Source organism: Dysidea avara, chromosome 9, assembly GCF_963678975.1.
Source record: "Dysidea avara chromosome 9, odDysAvar1.4, whole genome shotgun sequence".
NCBI lineage: Eukaryota > Metazoa > Porifera > Demospongiae > Dictyoceratida > Dysideidae > Dysidea > Dysidea avara.
This window is the reverse complement of record NC_089280.1, coordinates 33,076,423-33,096,189: the sequence shown is the minus strand read 5'-3', so window position 1 is coordinate 33,096,189 and position 19,767 is coordinate 33,076,423. Positions and strand designations below refer to the sequence as shown.

The 19,767-nt window shown below is 40.2% G+C and overlaps 2 protein-coding genes across 2 annotated transcripts in view; one reads left to right on the top strand and one right to left on the bottom strand.

Moving 5' to 3' along the window:
- LOC136267080 (uncharacterized) overlaps positions 1–19,767 on the top strand; it is a 341,703-nt gene that overhangs the window by 43,482 nt on the left and 278,454 nt on the right. The gene's annotated exons all lie outside the window — the stretch shown is intronic.
- The window catches only part of LOC136267075 (adhesion G-protein coupled receptor V1-like), an 84,257-nt gene that overhangs the window by 15,966 nt on the left and 48,524 nt on the right, over positions 1–19,767 (bottom strand). Inside the window, exons 29-30 of the mRNA XM_066062132.1 lie at positions 13,822–13,962; positions 1,581–1,787 (exon numbers count right to left, since the gene is read on the bottom strand). Of these exons, the coding sequence (XP_065918204.1) occupies positions 1,581–1,787; positions 13,822–13,962 (348 nt within the window). The remainder of the gene's footprint in view (positions 1–1,580; positions 1,788–13,821; positions 13,963–19,767) is intronic.

Here is a 19,767-nt window from a genome sequence, read left to right as displayed (position 1 = left end):
GACACTATTTACTAAAGATGCACGTCTTAACCTAATAACTAATCCTTGTCATAACCATACAAGTAAAGTTAATGTATCATAATCATGTGGAACCGAGTGACAGACAAGTGTGTACTGTATTATATAGGAACCAAGATAATGCAATTAAATTTCACATATCATGTATGATTTGTAGCTCAGACACGCTTGACAGAACACCTTGTCTGCTGCTATGGAATTTTGGGACACATAGCATGCCCAACTTTGAGGTAAATTGGTCCATTTTTCTCCAAAATATGTGCTTGAATCTTGTTTTTCTTAGTTAGTAGAGGAGAATAGTGCAAAAGTTGTGTCATTTGTGACAAAAGCATGAAAATTTGCATGTCAATTGTACTACTATATAATCACATTTATATTTTAATACCTTCACTTTTCTCATTCTGTCGTTAGGGACCCGCCGATTATGCTCATAATTTTACCTATTATGCTATGCAGCACTGCTCAAAAATTTACCTATTATGCTTAAATTTATGCTCAAAACTTACCTATTATGCTCAAATTATGCCTAATTATTTATGCCTCAGTTCCCATGCACTGCTAATAATTTCCAGTTTATGGATAAATAATAAGTGGCTGAAGCACAAACCTACTGGTCAAAATGCATATCACAGAAAAGATCGATATACTCTAATAGAACAGTCAGTTATGTGATTATTCTATTAGAGTTACTGACTGTTCTATTAGAGTATATCGATCTTTCTGTGATAGCTATTTTTATAAGCAAGAATTCATACTGTTACAAAATATTCTACCTATTATGCTAGCATTATGCTCAATGCTTTCAGGCACATATTATGCTCATAATTATGCCAGCATAATCGGCGGGTCCCTATCTGTTGTCCACATGGGGAGAGAAACGTCTAGTGTAAGCTGGGATGAGGAAGGCTGATAACATGATAAGTGTCGCCAGAAAGTTGTGGACGAATTCGTGTCTTCCTCAGGTACTTACGGTGGTTTAAAGGGTATTTCCCGTAGTTTAATGAATCGCCACCAATCCTGGATCAAAAGATTTGTCTTAAATTTTACCGATCTGATTGGAATCCAACCAAGAATGACAGATCAGTGCTCAAAAAACACGTGCGTGGGCGAAGAGAATTAATATATAGATAAGGTCAAGAGTTAAAGAGGTGTTTTTGGTCAGTCTTCAGTTTTAACATTGAACACCTGTCATGTAACTAGCTAACTAGCACTTTGCACACAGTACTACAGTCCAAAAATTGCCTCCAAATAGCATCTCTGAATGTACAATTTTAAACTTTTCCTAAGAGCATTCCCCTAAACTAAGCCTTATCACTTTCGCTTTTACTTTGACACCCCTGCAAAGTTCCATTTACCAAGGGTATAGATAAGAAAATTAGCTATAGTATGTGTACAGGATATCACACATAGGTGTTCATTTTATAAAGATCTAAACTAAATAAGTTTTAGTACTATTATACATTATACAGTAAATTGCACAATGAAATATTTTTAACTGAGTAGGTTGATAACACACATTACACAAACATTCCTCTATCATATACTTTGTAATGTACACTTACCTGTAGAGTCCACTATTATTCCAGTTGCACTAGCAACAAAACCAGCTACTATTCCAGGACCAAGTGATGATGGTACATTTAAGCTCATACTAAACATCTCATCTCCCTCAACAATATTATCACTCCTCACTGGTACTCTCACTGTAGTGGTAGTGGCTTCAGCAGGAATAGTAGCAGTGAGAGGAGTAGAGTTGAAATCAATTCCTTCTATTTGTATTAAAAACAAAGTATGTTTATTTAACAGAAATTAACCAGCAGAGCAGGTAACCATAATCTACAACTACAGCATAATCATCTCATTTTGCAACAATTTATTCTGCAAAACATGCACTATATATCTGTCGAAGTGTGCTAGCACTTATCACGTCCTGCCTTAGTGGTCTGATTTCAGAGCCGTCCTTGAATAGGTATGTAATCTTAAGATGTTTTGCCAACAAAATTACTTGCTAAGTAAACCATACACACAACTATTATTGGTGGAAGTCTAGGCACACATATCTTATGTGAGAATCACACACTACTACCATCCTGTATGTATAATAAGAATCATGTTTGGGATTTCCTGCCCAAAAAACCAGTCTTAGTTTTCTTCATAACAGTTTGGCAGGCAAAGCCAAGCCCAAAATACCTTCAGAGCAACCCCAAACCCTTCCAGCCAGTTTATATTGAATTTTAAAATTTGTTATTTAGCAGAATGTTCTAGTAACTGACTTACTGACTAACTAACTTACTGACTAACTGATGCATTCAGCCTAACATAACTTGGATTGCTTTCTTTGTCTGACGCTGCTTTGGCCCAAGATGTGTCTTTTCACCAACTGTACCAGCTACAGTGCTTGTATCATGGACTTACTTTTGTCCTTATTTGTGAATTCTTTCTTTACTAACATGTATGTGTTGATTCATGGTAAGCTTCAATGCAACTGGTTGGCACAAAAATTGTCCCTAATTTCCATAGTGACTGGGTTGATTTCACAGGTGCTTCTCATATTTTTTTTTGTTTGTAATGCTGTATAACAGGTTATGTGAAGCAGAATGGCCACAGTATATTTGAATACAGATAGTAGTTGTGATTTCTGTATGGTGGCTGGATTGATTGTAGAGACGCTTCTTGTATTGCTCTTCATTTGTTATGGTATTAAATGATTGGAACAAACCTGAAAACAAAGTGTTTTTTTTTGCCACTTTCCAGTAAATTATTTAGTTGGAGTGTGTTACCTCACTTAATTGATTTTTATAATATGTCTGATGGCAAGGTTTGAGAGCCAGAAAAGCAGCCATTAGTTCCAGATAATTGATGTGTTAGGCTGCCTCTTTGATCAATCAGCTCCTTCCTGCGCTGGTGTCCCCAAACCATGCTCCCCATCCCTGGTTCAAGGCATCGGACTCTATTATAAGCAGTGACTGTGTGGGCATATAGGTGACCCCATTGTTTGTCTGTCTAGGGTTGACCACCAATTGAGGTCTACAACTGCTTTGTTGTACAGGGATATCTTGGAGTCGTATATGTCTGAGCCCCCCAGGGAGTTTCCCTTGGGAATCACTGAGTTGAGTGCCATCTGTAGGGCTCTGTAGTGTAGTGAGGCTTGAGTGATGGCTCTGAAGGTAGCCACTACTTTCCTTATGAGCATGGCAAGATCCCGTGCTGAGATTGCTTGTGACTTTAGGAGTCAAATTTCCCTTTTCTGATGGCAGATTGATTGTCATTGAGTCGGAATTGATCTGAAACCCCACAAATTCTATCTGTTGGGCTGGGGTTAATAGGGACTTCTGTGTGTTTATCATCAGTCCCAAGGACTCGAATAATCCACATAGGAGTGGTGCCATCATCTCTAGTTGGTCTCTGTTGTCATGCATGAATAACATGTCGTCCAGGTACACTATCAGGTGCAAGCCTATCTGTCTCAGCTAGGCTACTGCCAGTTTCAATGTTTTGGTAAACACCTGTGGTGCCAAGGAGAGGCCAAGTGGAAGGCTTTAAAACTTGTAGTGTTTCCCCTCCCATACAAAGTGGAGGTGGCACTGATGACCTTGGTGTATGAAGATTTGGAGATAGGCGTACTTTAGGTCCATTTTTATCATCTAATCCCCTTGTTGTAGCAGGTCTGGTAGAAGTTTCTGTACCTCCTGAGTCACCAGCACATGCTTGTCCTGAGGCAGGACCATTGGGGAAGGTTGGTGTGACTGGTGTGGATTGTGGGTAAAGTCTATTAAGTACCCCTGTACTGTTTGCAGGACCCAGTTGTCCTGTGTCAGTATTGCCCAATTCTGTTTGTGAAAGAAAGCTCTCCTTGTAAAAGACTAACAGACAATATGACTCATGCTGTTCACTAACACCCCCAAGGTGTTGAACAGGACCCTGTTGATGTGTTAAAACAGGAGTAAGGGTAATTGTATTTTGTATATGTCATGTATCACTATCTGATAAGCTAATAGCTATCATTTGCATGTGAATGACCACAATTAATCAAGACACATGATAGTATGTCGGGCGGCCGAAGATGCCGGCGCGCCACACCGGGGGTATATTGACAGGAAGAAAGAAAATGTCATTTTCACACTTTTGTATCTCGGTGATCCCTTATCTCATTGGAACCAAATTTGCTACAGAGTTTCCCACCAGCCAGGGGAGTCTACATACCTAATTTGAAGGAAATCGCGCAAGCCATTTCCGAGATATGAGCTGCCAAAGTTTCGATTTTTTTTCCTTCGTGTTTTCGCACATTTGCAAAATCTGCTATAAAATGCAAACACGTACACCCATCACCTTGAAGTTTGGCACACAGAAGGGATTCCAAAGGCGAATTCTAGCATCAAATTTGGTCCAAATCCAATGAATGGTTTGAGAGTTACAACCGATTATTCACGTAAAACAAGATCGATTTGTTGTCACGCCTACAGGGTAAACCGCTTCATGGAATGAGTTGAAAATTGCTATGTAGATGGAGTAACTATCGTAGGAGTGCCTTTTGGTGGTTTGAAAGAAATTGAGATAAAGACCATGGAGATATGACACAACCCAACCTGTGTCACAAATACGCGATCGATTTTTATGAATAAAAAAGTATTAGTTTTTATGCCTAATAGGCAAACCGCTTAGAGCAATGAGTTGAAAACCGGTATATAGCTGGAATAATCTTCATAGAAAGTCCTTGCAGTAGCACAGAAGAATCGGATTACGATTCGAAAGCCAACTCCATGTAGCAAATGCGAGATCGAGATACTCTAATAGAACAGTCACCCTAATAGAGCATTCAGCTAGTTTATGGCTTACTCCATTATAGAGTTCTATTACATTACAAGTTATTCTGCAGGGAGTTCAGCTGCAAACAGTTAATCTTATAGACAGTTCACATCTTTTTTCATCCTGGCTTTTTGGGAGCCGTACTCTTGTTTTACAGCTTGGCTGTTTTGGCTTAGATATAGTTAATAACTCAATAGATATCAGGAATAACATAGACAACTACAACTAACTAAATACAAGGTCAAACACAGTATATATAGATACCGGTACCATTAATGATGTCTTTATAACTCCTTTGTTAATTGCATTAGGCTTGGTAATGTCGTCATTGTCGCTGTAGTGTATATGGACTAACTAATCATGCACACATACGTGATTGTATGTATAGGCACGTGAGCACATTGTAATTGATTGAGCACGTTGTATTCTATTGTTTTCAAATCAAATCTAATACATGGTGTCAGAAGTGTCTCCCGGCGTTTGAAGATCACGAACAGTAAAGAAACGATGGCTACAATGAACATAGATCCTCCTAAGCCATTTAACTTCAGTGATCCAGATGACTGGCCACGATGGAAGAAACGTTTCCTACAATTTCGTGACTCCTCCAATCTTTCTGCAGCTGCGGAGCCACGTCAGGTCAGCACATTACTCTACTGCCTAGGAGAAGATGCTGACGATGTTCTAACATCCACCAACGCCACACAGGATGAACGAAAGAAATTTGACGATGTTTTAGCAAAATTTGATGCCTTTTTTAGAGTCCGCCAAAACGTAATATTCGAACGTGCAAAGTTCAGTAAGAGAGTCCAGCTGGCAGGCGAAAGTGCTGAACAGTTCATCACTTCTCTTTACCATCTCACTGAAATGTGCAATTACCAAGGTTTAAAGGAAGAAATGATACGAGATAGACTGGTGGTCGGTATTAGAGACCAACATCTTTCCCAACAGCTGCAAATGGACCCAGATCTCACCCTGGAAAAGGCCAAAATAAGAATTCGCCAGAAGGAAACTATTGGCAGACAACAAGATCTCCTGAATGATCGGCCAGAAGGGGTCATTTCAAGTGACTTAGAGAATATCCTACTTCCACGTAGACCCCCTAATGTTTCCAAGGCCTATGGATATATTCCCTTGAGACAGGATTCTCCTGCTAGAAACTGTGGATGCTGCGGAAAGGGAAACACACACGAGATCGATGCCCAGCTCGAGATATCACTTGCTTTAGATGTGCTAAAAGAGGACACTACAGTAGCATGTGCCTCTCAAAAAAATCAGCTACAGACACAGTACAACATGCAGAAGACCTAAATGAAGAAGAAACAGAAGATGATAATTTCTTAGGAGCAATCACGGCCCAACAGACCACCCAATGGTTGACTGAAGTATCAGTAAACAAAGTACCTTTGACCTTTAAAATTGACACAGGTGCTGAAGTTTCTGCCATTAGTGAAGCTGCTTTTGACCGATTGCCAAATGTCAATTTAGAGAAGTGCTCAAGGAAGTTGTACGGTCCTGCAATGTCACCATTATGTGTGTTAGGACAGTTTACAGCAACCCTTACTCATAAGCAGGCTACAAGCCAACAAAATGTGTTTGTTGTTCAGGGCCTCAAACGTAACCTGCTTGGATTACCGGCACTTATCTCGTTGAACCTAGTGTCAAGGCTTGATTCAGTTGAGTCCACTAAAACTGATGTGGAGAAATGGTACCCTCAGCTTTTCAATGGTCTGGGTCAATTTGGAGAAGAATATGAGGTATCATTGAAGGAAGGTGCCAAGCCATTCGCCCTTTATACTGCCAGAAACATACCTCTGCCTTTAAGAAGTAAAGTTCAAAATGAACTGAAGCATATGGAATCATTGGGGGTCACCTCTCCTGCAAACAGTCCATCACCATGGTGTGCCGGCATGGTTGTGGTCCCTAAATCATCAGGAAAAGTCAGAATATGTGTCGACCTAAAGCGCCTAAATGAGAGTGTTCAAAGAGAATATCATCCTCTGCCACGTGTGGAAGAAACACTAGCTCAGCTCTCAGGTGCACAAGTGTTCACAAAGTTGGATGCCAATAGTGGGTTCTGGCAGATCCCTCTTGCCAGGAGCTCACGTTTATTGACCACCTTCATTACACCATTTGGAAGGTATTGTTTCAATGTCTTACCATTTGGAATTACTAGTGCTCCGGAGTTATTTCAACGACGTATGAATTTATTATTGAATGGCATGCCTGGAGGCGTCTGCCTGATGGATGATGTTCTCATATTTGGGAAATCTCAAGCTGAGCATGATGCTCGTTTAGAGGCTGTGCTAAAATGCCTTGTATCAGCAGGTGTGACCCTCAACCCTGACAAATGCGAATTTCCAAAATCAGAGCTGAAATTCCTTGGCCACATCGTTAACTCCCACGGTGTTCAAGTAGATCCAGCCAAGACGGATGCAATTCTTCAAATGGGTCCTCCAAAGAATGTGTCAGAGCTGCGCCGTTTTATTGGTATGACTAACCATTTGTCAAAGTTTATCCCATGCAGTGCTGAGTTGACAAAACCATTAGCTGAGCTACTCAGCTCCAAGCGTACCTTCAATTGGGAAGTAGCTCAAAGTGAAGCTTTTAAGAAAGTCAAAGAAGCGTTGACAAATGCTCCTCTACTTGCATTGTATTACCCTGGTGCTGAAACAATGGTGTCTGCTGATGCATCATCATTTGGATTAGGAGCAGTCATAATGCAGTGGCCAGATGCAAGTTCTCAGTGGAGAGCAGTGGCTTTTGCTTCCCGCACTATGACTGAAACAGAGGTGCGTTATGCACAAATAGAGAAGGAGGCTCTGGCCCTCACATGGGCTTGTGAGAAGTTCTCACACTGCTTGAAGGTTCTTAGTTTACTAATTTGTTAAGTTGCTTTACTGTAGTTGTATCCAGTTATACTGATAGTAAAATGTCAGTAACTTTAAGTATATGGAACATAATTGTTTTACTAAATTTTAAACTCTCAGTAAACATCAGTGAATGCAGGTTTACTGAAAAGCTACTAAAATTCCTAACAATTAACTGTTCCATATACTGTGGATATACCACTCTAGTAAACTAAGAAACTTCAAGCAGTGTCAATGTATCTAATTGGAAGATCATTTACCCTGGAGACAGATCACAAACCTTTGCTGTCTCTATTGGGGCAGAAGAACCTAGACAGCTTACCACCATGTGTGTTACGATTCCGCTTACGTATGATGAGATATGATTTTACAATTGTTCATGTTGCTGGTAAATCTTTGCTTACAGCTGACACTCTCTCAAGAGCCCCTTTGGTTGTTAAAGCTACAGAGATCAGTAAACTACAAAGTTTAGTAGAAAGTTTTGTTGCTACAGTTGTTAACTCACTTTCAGCTAGTTCAGACCAAATGGAGAGGATTCGTGTAGCACAGATGGAAGATTCAGTGTTGTCCCAAGTGATAAAATTTTGTCAAGATGGCTGGCCTGCCAAACATACTATAAAAGGTACATTAAAATTTTATTGGAATGTACGTTGTGAGTTGTCTCTTTACAATCACCTCCTGTTGCATAATAATAGAATTGTAATCCCTGCAGGCTTGCAACAGGAAATCCTCAACCGTATTCATCAGGGGCACCAGGGAATCACCAAATGCCAGTTGCGTGCATCCACAACAGTCTGGTAGCCAGGAGTGTCACAGCAGATTATGAGTATGGTACAGAAACGTAAAGAATGTTGTCAGACATTTCTTCACAAGAGTGAGCCAATGATTCCATCTAAACTGCCACAACGTCCTTGGCAGAAGATAGGAACTGACTTGTTTGAATTTAAAGGTGTCATGTACCTATTGCTAGTAGACTATTACTCTAGGTTCATTGAAATAGCTAAGTTGTCATCGACTACCACAAGGAGTGTTGTATCTGCTATGAAATCCATATTCGGAAGATATGGAATCCCAGAAGTGCTTATCTCAGACAATGGTCCACAATATTCATCTCATGAATTTATGGAATTTGCCTCAAGCTATGATTTCAAGCACATCACAAGCAGCCCCTATCACCCGCAGGGAAATGGAGAAGCAGAGCGAGCTGTGAAAACAGTCAAGAAATTATTGAAGAACTCCAACGACCCTAACATAGCTCTCCTGGCATACTGCTCTACACCACTTTCATGGTGCCATTTATCCCCATCACAATTGCTGATGGGCAGACAGCTTCGCTCTACCGTTCCTATGTCTGATACTTCATTAGCTCCGAAGTGGCCAAATCTGGACAAGTTTTGCAAGATTGATAAACAATTTAAGTTAAAACAGAAGAGAAACTTTTATCGTCGACATAGAGTAGTGGAATTACCTAGTTTTGGAGCTGATGACCCAGTCTCTGTAGCCACTAGGGATGGCACTGATCCAGTACCTGGTAGAATAGTACAGGAAACTAGACACAGGTCCTACGAAGTACAGACACCGACGAGTGTAGTCAGACGAAACTGAAGTCACCTCCATTCTCAACCAGATGAGTCAAGTGCTAGAGAGGAAGAGTCACGGTCAAGTGTAAGGCCGAGTGTAGCAGAGCCAAGAATCGAGTTTTCCAGAAGCCCTGTTGTGACTCGATCCAAGACTGGTACTGTTGTTAGACCCCCAGATAAATTAAACCTTTAACCTTTGAGAAAGGGGGATGTAGTGTATATGGACTAACTAATCATGCACACATACGTGATTGTATGTATAGGCATGTGAGCACATTGTAATTGATTGAGCACGTTGTATTCTATTGTTTTCAAATCAAATCTAATACAGTCGCAAAGAATTAACTTGCTGTAAAAGCCAAAACAAAAGTTGGTCAAGGTATTTATATCTAATCCAAAACAGCCAAGCTGTAAAAAAAGACTGGGGCCTTCAGAAAGGCTATGGTGAAAAAAGATGTGATATCCAAGGTGGCGGCCAAGAAATGGCTGTGATGGTAGGTTAATGGTAAAAATTTTAATAACGACAATTCAGATGAATTTCGTGCTGCTTGGTCAATTGGCACAAAATTCACCTGAATTGTCGTTATTAAAAATTTGTACCATTAACCTACCATCACAGCCATTTCTTGGCCGCCACCTTGGATTTCACATCTTTTTTCACCATAGCCTTTCTCAGGGCCGCACTCTTTTTTTACAGCTTAGCTGTTTTGGATTAGATTTCACTTCTTTTTGTATTTGTATACCCCAAAGCCGGCCTATGGCTGGCTTTAGGGCTTTTAACCTATCATTTGTTTCTTTACTACAGGAAGAAGAAAAGATGAAGCAGGGTGATTTCTTTGTAGCTGACCTCTCTGCAAGCTGATCCTTCTAGCTGATCTCTCTACCGGATGACTTGTTTGTAGCTGAACTCTCTACAGAGTGATTTGTTTGTAGCTGAACTCTCTACAAGGTAACTTCTTCTAGCTGATCTTGCTACATGGTGATTTGTTTGTAGCTGAAGTCTCTAAAGGGCGATTTGTTTGCAGCTAAACTCTCTACATGGTAGTTTCTTTGTAGCTGAACTCTCTACAATGTAACTTCTTCTAGCTGAACTCTCTACAGGGTGACTTGTTTGTAGTTGAACTCTCTACAGGGTGATTTGTTTGTAGCTGAACTCTCTACAAGGTAACTTCTTCTAGCTGATCTTGCTACATGGTGATTTGTTTGTAGCTGAAGTCTCTAAAGGGCGATTTGTTTGCAGCTAAACTCTCTACATGGTAGTTTCTTTGCAGCTGAACTCTTTACAATGTAACTTCTTCTAGCTGAACTCTCTACAGGGTGACTTGTTTGTAGCTGAACTCTCTACAGGGTGATTTGTTTGTAGCTGAACTCTCTACAAGGTAACTTCTTCTAGCTGATCTTTCTACAGGGTAATTTGTTTGTAGCTGAATTCTCTACTGGGTGATTTGTTTGCAGCTGAACTCTCTACATGGTAGTTTCTTTGTAGCTGAACTCTCTACAATGTAACTTCTTCTAGCTGAACTCTCTACAAGATGACTTGTTTCTAGCTGATATCTGTACAGTGTGACTTGTTCCTAGCTGAACTCTCTACAGGTGATTTGTTTGCAGCTGAACTCACTTACATGGTGGTTTCTTTGTAGCTGAACTCTCTACAAGGTGACTTCTTCTAGCTGATCTATCTACAGGATGACTTGTTCTAACTGAAATCTCTACAGTGTGATCTATTCATAGCTGAACTTTTTACCGGGTGTTTTGTTTGCAGCTAAACTCTTTGCATGATTGTTTCTTTGTAACTGAACTCTCTACAAGGTAACTTCTTCTAGCTGATCTCTCTACAGGATTACTTGTTTCTAACTGAACTCTTTACAGTGTGATCTGTTCATAGCGGAACTTTCTACTGGGTGATCTGTTTGCAGCTAAACTCTTTGCATGATTGTTTCTTTGTAACTGAACTCTCTACAAGGTAACTTCTTCTAGCTGATCTCTCTACAGGGCAATTTGTTTGTAGCTGAATTCTCTACAGGGTGATTTATTTGAGCTGAACTCTCTACATGATGGCTTCTTTGTAGCTGAACTCTCTATTAGGTACCTTCTTCTAGCTGATCTGACTACAGGGTGACTTGTTTGTAGCTGAATTCCCTACAGAATAACTTGCAATGGAATATAACTGAGTAAATTATAAATGCAGTTGAATGCTTTATTAGGGTGACTGTTCTATTAGAGTATCTCGATCTCGCATTTGCTGCACGTAGTTGCCTTTCGAATCATAACTCAGTGATTTGTAATCCGATTCTCCTGTACTACTGCAAGGACTTTCTATGATGATTATTCCAGATACACACTGATTTTCAGCTCGTTGCTCTAAGCGGTTTGCCTGGTAGACACTAAAACTAATAGTTCTTTTATTCATAAAAATCGATCGCGTAATTTTGACACAGGCTGGGTGTTGTGTCATATATCCATGGTCTTTATCCCGATTCCTCAAAAAGGCACTTCTACGAAGGTTGTTCCATCTACATATCAATTTTCAACTGATTCCTCCAAGAGGTTTACCCTGTAGGCGTGACAGACCTTCGACCTTATTTTAAGCAAATAATCGGTTATAACTCCGTGAATGTTCATCGGATTCCTACCAAAATTGGTACGGAGATCCACCTTAATGAGCCCTTTAAGTGTGCCATATTTTAGCCCAATCCGAGCACGCATTCGTGTTTTATGGCAAAATTTGCGAAGTGTGCGAAATGAAGAAGATGAAGAAGAAAACAAAGAAATTATAACGAAATTTTGTTCGCTCATATCTCGGAAATGGCTAGAGCGATTTTCTTCAAATTTGGTATGTAGACTCCCCTAACTGGGCGGCACATCTCTAGCTAATTTGGTTCCAATCGGATAAGGGATCACAGAGCTACATAGGCGTTTTCTTTCTTCCTGTTAATATACTCATGGTGTGGCACGCCGACTTCTTGGGCCACACGACACTACCGTGTGTCTTGATACTCAAGCAGAATGATGATGTAATTTGACTTATCTTTGATCATGTGTACTTCAAGATGGCTGTCATATGTCATTGTAATTAGTCAATTACATATTGATACGGAAACTGAGCCTTCCGAAATATACGTTGGATTAGAGATCAAACAATAAAAAGTAGTGAAACAATGGAATAGCATAAAAAATATAGTGAAACAAGAGAGGTTGCCTATGACTGCAGATATACTAATGGGAATTTAACCCTTCAGTCTGTAAAGCATGACTGAATTAGGGACTAAATGTCCATTAGTATACACATCTGCAGGTATAGGCAACCTCCCTTGTTTCACTACTTTTTTGCTGTTCCTTTGTTTCACTAATTTTTATTCTTTGATCCGTAAGTGCAGTGGGAATTACCCTTTGTCTTTAGTTATTTTCCACCCTTACACAGTGATACAAATGAAGAAGAGCACAAAAGTGTCCCTGCAATAACTATGGAAAAAATTGGAGATATTGCTACAAGAAAGCCTTGGGTGCGACACCTTTACAATCTGTATGCAATGTGACCAAATTTTGGAAAATCACCCATATGGGCGCTTGAAATTAATTTATGATATGAAACTTGATTTGTGATTTGAAACCTGATTCATGATTTGATGAAAATTCAAGTGTGAATGCCATAGTGTGATTTGTGCATGAGACTATTAGTGAGCTCTTATGGACAATGTGTTATAGTTGTTTTGTAAGAATGCACATGCAAAACTGGTTAGATATCAACCGATTTTAATTATTTCCATCGGCAGAAATTGCTCATGATCTGTTGATTTGTGATTGCTAGCTGAAGGACACGCATGATTGCTAAAGGTGTCACACCCCTCAGGGAAACAATATCATGCTACTACAAATTTATATGGTTGCGTTGTCAGTGAAAAGAACTGGAGACAAAGGTAAGTCTATGATACATGCATTGTACATACTACAGTTGGTGAAAAGGCATGTCTAGGATGAAGCAATGTTGAACAGTGAAAAAAAATCAAGCCCTGAGTTATGCTTGGCTGAAGGCATCAGTTAGTCAGTTAGTAGAAAATTTGTTAATCATGGCTACATTATGTATGTGACTGAAGTAGGAATTAAATTTCTACTAGCATAGCTGCAGGTGTAGATGACTTCCCTTGTTTCATTGCTTGACATTTCTATGATCCCTACTCAGGTACAATATAAAATTAAACGTCTCCTTTCACTGGTATAGTAGCTATATTTTTTCACTTTTTAATGTAGATTATTAGCATGCTAAGCTAATGTAACCGCAGTTTCAAGGAGAGAGGGTTCCATATATCCAGATTCTTAAAATCCCACCGTATCCACAAAACACATACTACTACACTACAACATTATCCATTCCTGCATCTAAGTTGAAGCATCAACAATGATGCTTAATATGTAATGATTTTCTAAATTCACTGTATGTAAATGAAAGTTGTAAGCCAATCTTCTATGATGCCTTCTTATTTTCCTTACAGCATTCATACACAAAAATTATTTCATTCTCAAATTGTAATATTTAAAGGTAATCTCACCATTAGCTGTCACTCCATTCAAATGAATGAGCACATTAAAAGATGTAGTGGCTACTCCTCCTGATACCGTAATACCAACTATCACTTCACCAGTTGTCTCAGATCCATTATAGCTTGTTGATGAAAACTGTATTCTAAGTACTAAAAAATATGGTAAAACTGGTTAGTATAATGCTAAGCATTGTAAAATAATTATCACACAGTATACAGTAGCACAGTAGGGCCTCCATTTTCCAAACACCTGAGTACCAGCTGAATCACAAAAGTGTTCAGATAAGTGAATCTAATCCAAAACAGCCAGGTTGTAAAACAAAGAGTGTGGCCCTCAGAAAGGCTATGGTGAAAAGATGTGAAATCCAAGGTGGCGGCCAAGAAATGGCTGTGATTGTAGGTTAATGGTAAAACTTTTAATAACAACAATTCAGGTGGATTTGTTGCCACTTGGTCTTGGCACAAAATTCACTTGAATTGTCATTATTACAATTTTTACCATTAACCTACCATCACAGCCATTTCTTGGCTGCCACCTTGGATTTCACATATTTTTTCACCATAGCCTTTCTGAGAGCCGCACTCTTTTTTTTTACAGCTTGGCTGTTTTGGATTAGATTTCATTTCTTTTTGTATTTGTATACCCCAAAGCTGGCCATAGGCCGACTTTGGGTTTTTTTAACCTATCTTTCTTTCTTTGCCACAGGAAGAAAAAAATGAAGCAGATTTTTAATACTTTAACTAATTCAGATTTTATCAGTAAATGTACAAATTATATATATAATACATACAGTTATTACATGTCAATTATTTACTACGGATAACTTGTTTGCAGCTGATCTCTCTACTGGGTAAATTGAACTGTAGCTGAACTCTCTACAGGGTGATTTGCTTGTAGATGAACTCTCTACAAGGTGACTTTTAGCTGGACGCTCTACAGGGTGATCTTTTTGCAGCTGAACTCTCTACATGATTGTTTCTTTGTAGCTGAACTCTCTACAAGGTGACTTCTTCTAGCTGATCTCTCTACAGGGTGATTTGTTTGCAGCTGAACTCTCTACATGATGGTTTCTTTGTAACTGAACTCTCTACAGGATGACCTGTTTCTAGCTGAACTCTCTGCAGGGTTATTTGTTCATAGCTGAACTCTGTACAGGGTGATTTGTTTGCAGCTGAATTCTCTACATGGTAGTTTCTTTGTAGCTGAACTATCTCTACAAGGTAACTTCTTCTAGCTGATCTCTCTACAGGGTGATTTGTTTGCAGCTGAACTCTCTACATGATGGTTTCTTTGCAGCTGAACTCTCTACAAGGTGACTTCTTCTAGCCAGAGGTGGAGGAGAGGACTTTATTTCAGGGGGCTGCATGGCTGGGAAACTATAGGGATACATCTTACTTAGTGAGCAAAGCACACTAGCATGCAAACCTAGGGGGATCTGGGGGCATGCCCCACAGGAAAATTTTGAAAATTAAACCCTCTGAGATTGAATTTCAGATTGATTTTAGTAGTTATCACAGTATTATGGCTTGACTGTTGTGTGGTGACTGCTATATTAGAATTCAATGTTAGGGTGACTGTTCTATTAGAGTATATCGATCTTTTATAACTGAAGCTCAGTATAGAGCATTTTCTACACGTGATCTTCATTACCTAATTTAAAGTTTCGCCTACGCGTCCACCATATTGGTGAACCACTGTACTGGTGAACCATGTAATAGTTTGCTCAGTGTATCGTGTTTACAGTATTCTACTGGTGTGGAAGAGAATTCATACTAGAAGTGGAAGAGAAGTACATCTCTTGCAATTCTTTACAAGGTTGATCAGTAACTGCATGAAGGGGCGGACTAAAAATAGATTCTCGAATAGAGCCGTTCAACAGGGAATTTCTCTTAAAGGCTATCCCGGACAAGTTTTGTTACTTTGTTTGCTGTTGCTACTAAAGGTATTGGCAAAATCTATCTTTGCTGACACTGGTATGCAGATTACTGATCAGGGCCAGCGCCATCTTGGGGCTGCATTGGGCTCTCGAGAATTTGCAGAGGGGGTTGTGGCCAAGAAGGTTTGTTCTTGGTCCAGTGAAGTGCTTGCTTTGGCTGAGATTGCTACAAATCGTCCTCATGCGGCTTTTGTGCTTTCACTCATGGGATGATAGGCCGGTGGGTATACATCATGAGGACCATCCCCAATGTCGGGCCCCTGTTTCAGCCTCTAGAGGATGCCATCCGTTTGAAGCTGATCCCTGCCCTCACTGGCCATGGTGCTTGTTCTGCCTTAGAGCGTGATGTGCTCTCTCTACCCTGCCGCCTAGGTGGCTTGGGTATTGTCAATCCTGTAGACATCGCTGATTCTCAGTTTACTGCATCTATCAAAATCACACACTCTCTGAGATCTTTGATTGTTGCTCATAATCTACTAGCCCCTCTATCCGACGTCAGTTCTATCAAGGCTCAGATTCATCAGGATCGTCGCTCTACTTTGAGGGGGAGGGCTTCTACGATCAAATCTAACCTTTCGTCACAATTCCAAAGAGTTTTAGACCTGAACAGTGAACCGGGTGCTTCTGCCTGGCTGACAGCATTGCAGAGCAGGGATTCCATCTGATGAAGCAAGAATTGTGGGATGCCTTGCATCTTAGATAAGGCTGGAAGCTCCTGAACATACCCAGTCACTGTGTTTGTGGGGTCCCATTTTCTGTGGATCATGCTATGATTTGTAGACATGGAGGCCTCACATTTGTTCGCCACAATGCCTTGCGAAACATCACTGCAGAGTGGCTTTCCAAGACATGTCATGGTGTGGCCCTTGAGCCACCTTTATAGCCACTTACTAGGGAGATCATTGCACCTAAGACTGCCAACCGTCAGGATGAGACTAGGGCAGATACACATGCTAGGGGATTCTGGGGGCAGTGGCAAAGTGCCTTTTTTGACTTAAGGGTGTTTCATCCTAATGCACCGAGCTACTGCAACACCAGTGTCCCCTCTTTGTATCGACGTCAGGAGGCACAGAAGAAACGTGAGTATGGTGACCGTGTCAGAGAGGTTGAGCAGGCCTCCTTCACTCCCCTTGTGTTTGCGACCACTGGAGGTATGGGAAGGGAGGCAATAGTTTTCTACCGTCGTTTGGCTGACGATCTATCTCGCCGCGGCTCTACTAGTTACAGTCAGACTCTGGCTTTTATCCGATGCACATTGTCTTTTTCTCTACTTCGGTCAGCTACAATGTACATACGTGGAAGTAGGTCCATCTCGCATCGCTCCTCTGATGCCTCTCCTGAGATGGGCTGCATTGATGAGCACAGGGACTTTTAAACTTTCAGCAATCTGGTCCTTTTTATTCAGTTGTCCAGCACGTGCTTTCTTTGTGCTGGGGGTGGTAGGCAAGGGCAGTCCATCCAGCCCGGGGGAAAAAAAATTGGCTACTGGCTGGAGTACCGCCCGGGATTTAACTCAGCAGATCTATCATGGCTGAGTTTGAGCTACAGTATGAATGGTTCAGCCTCGAGCTCAGCCTGATTTTTAGCGAGATATTAGCTCTGTATGTCTTTGTAAATTTTGTTCCATGATAGAAAGCTTAGCTATGATGGTATATATATGATTCTTTGGTCCATTGTATATGTAGCCAGCTGCCACCTAGAATACTCAGTGCACATATTGCAATCGGGATTGCTGAAAGGAAGATTCTGGGAGGTGTCTTTCACAGATATTGCAATGAATGCTATACTTTTAGGTATTACTGCTGAGGTGATGAGACTGAATATGTTGAAGTGGCTTTATGTTTGATGACTTATTACAGTGGTCCTTCCTTTATACGGCCATATCTGAATTGTGGAAATGATAGTTTTGTTAGTTAGACTAATTGCACAGTTCTGTACAGAAATGAATGAGCTTCAATTTCATTTCGATTATCTTAACACTCTCTGGGTTTGGATAGTAGATGGGTCACTGTACTAATCTCTGCCCCTCAGATGTATACAAATGTAAAAACTTACAAAACCAAACATATAAAATAATCATACACTAAATACAAGAACTTAGTGAAAATTATAATTTTGGGTGATACACTTCACAACTGTGAAGTAGCGAGTCTTAGTGGTGGTTAATACAATAAACCTTTCTGACATGATTGTCATAACTGTGGCTTATCCAGTGTACGTAGATGTGAGAAGTTAAACTACATTTATGTAGTGCTGATGGGACACATGGACAGACATGACAACATTTAATCAGAAGTGATTGATTCCCCTGATGTGTGTACTGTTTACGTCATTAAATTGCAGATACTGGTTTCCTGGTAAACAGTGCATGGAGTCCAAGAATATGGCTGTTTTTCTATAACAAAACAACAACAAATCTTACAAACGACACAAACATGTGGACTGATCCATTTGTTGTTAACAATAAAAATAAATACATATAGATTTTCTGGACATCTACTATCTAGTCTACTATAATTTTGTAGATGATCATGACACTTGAGTTTGCATGCCGGTGTGTAGAAGATCTTCACGCAACTCTGTTTGTTTGTGTGCAGCACTCGCCATGGAGAAATAACTACTATATTATCTGTAAACTGTCCAATAAGACAAAATGTCTAGTCATACCATCACGGCATAGCTATCAAGAACAGAACACATGTGGCACTCGGTAAAATCCGGCTTATTGAGATTTGCATCCGCTGGGCATACTTCAGCAGTCATAATTACTTTTGCCTTACTTTCATGTTAGTTCTGACAACCCAAGCTTATCCAACACCTAGTAAGCCATACTAAGTGCTGTACCTGGGTGTTGTTGTTGCTGGACAGCAACCTAAAATGGGCACAGCATACAGGTATCAACATGATAACTGCAAAGGCAGATTCAGTAAGGGGCTTTTTACAATGTAACATAACAAAATGTCTGGTTTTTAGCAGTTAAAATTAACGCTGTTATAATACATGTGTTCATCCTATTCCTGCATTATTATACAGGCTGGTCTCTGCCATACCATGAAAAAAATATTTACAAACTAGAGATGGTGCAGAGAAGGCCAACAAGGTTGTTGCGCTGAACAGCTGCAATATAACAAACGTAGCTAGTTAGTGCCCCCCTTACGCGGAATGTTGAACAGCCTTACCCATCCCAGTCCTTTGACATTGAACCACTACACACTGGAAAGATCACTCTTGTCAGGGATACCAAGAAACGGGTGTTTAACACGAGAAATTCCTTAGAGATTCTTTATAAAGAACGGTTTCTTTCAGCTCAGTCCTGGCACCTTTTGTGCTTATTAATCATCATCCTAGCCTCTAAAGCACTGCCAAAGATGCAATTCTCTTCCACAGCAACCATGACTTCTCTCCACTGTCAGAAGAAAACTGTAAACACACTATACTGAGCATACGTTTCACCAGTGCTTGGTTCACCAGTATGGCGGATGCGTAGGCGATATTTGAAGTTACGTAATGTAGATCACGTGTTGAAAATGCTCTATACCAGCTACAAGTATTTAAGGGGGGCTAAGCCCCTCCATAATATGTTTGGGAGGGGCTGTAGCCCCCCTTTCCCCCCCTTCTCCACCACCCCTGCTTCTAGCTGATCTCTCTACAGGGTGATTTGTTTCTAGATGAACTCTCTACTGGGTGACTTGCCTGTAGCTGAATTGTCTATCAGATTAACTGTTTGTAGCTGAATTCTCCACAGAATAACTTGCAATGTAATATAATTCTAAGTTATAAACGTAGCTGAATGCTTTATTAGGGTGACTGTTCTATTAGAGTATCTCGATCTTGCATTTGTTACACGTAGTTGCGTTTCGAGTCATAACTCAGTAGTTTGTACACCTATTCTTCTGTACTACTGCAAGGAGTTTCTACAATGATTATTCCAGCTACAAAAACTAATTTTCAGTTCATTGCTCTAAGCGGTTTGCCTGTTACTAGATGTGAAAACTAATAGTTTTTTTATTCATAAAAA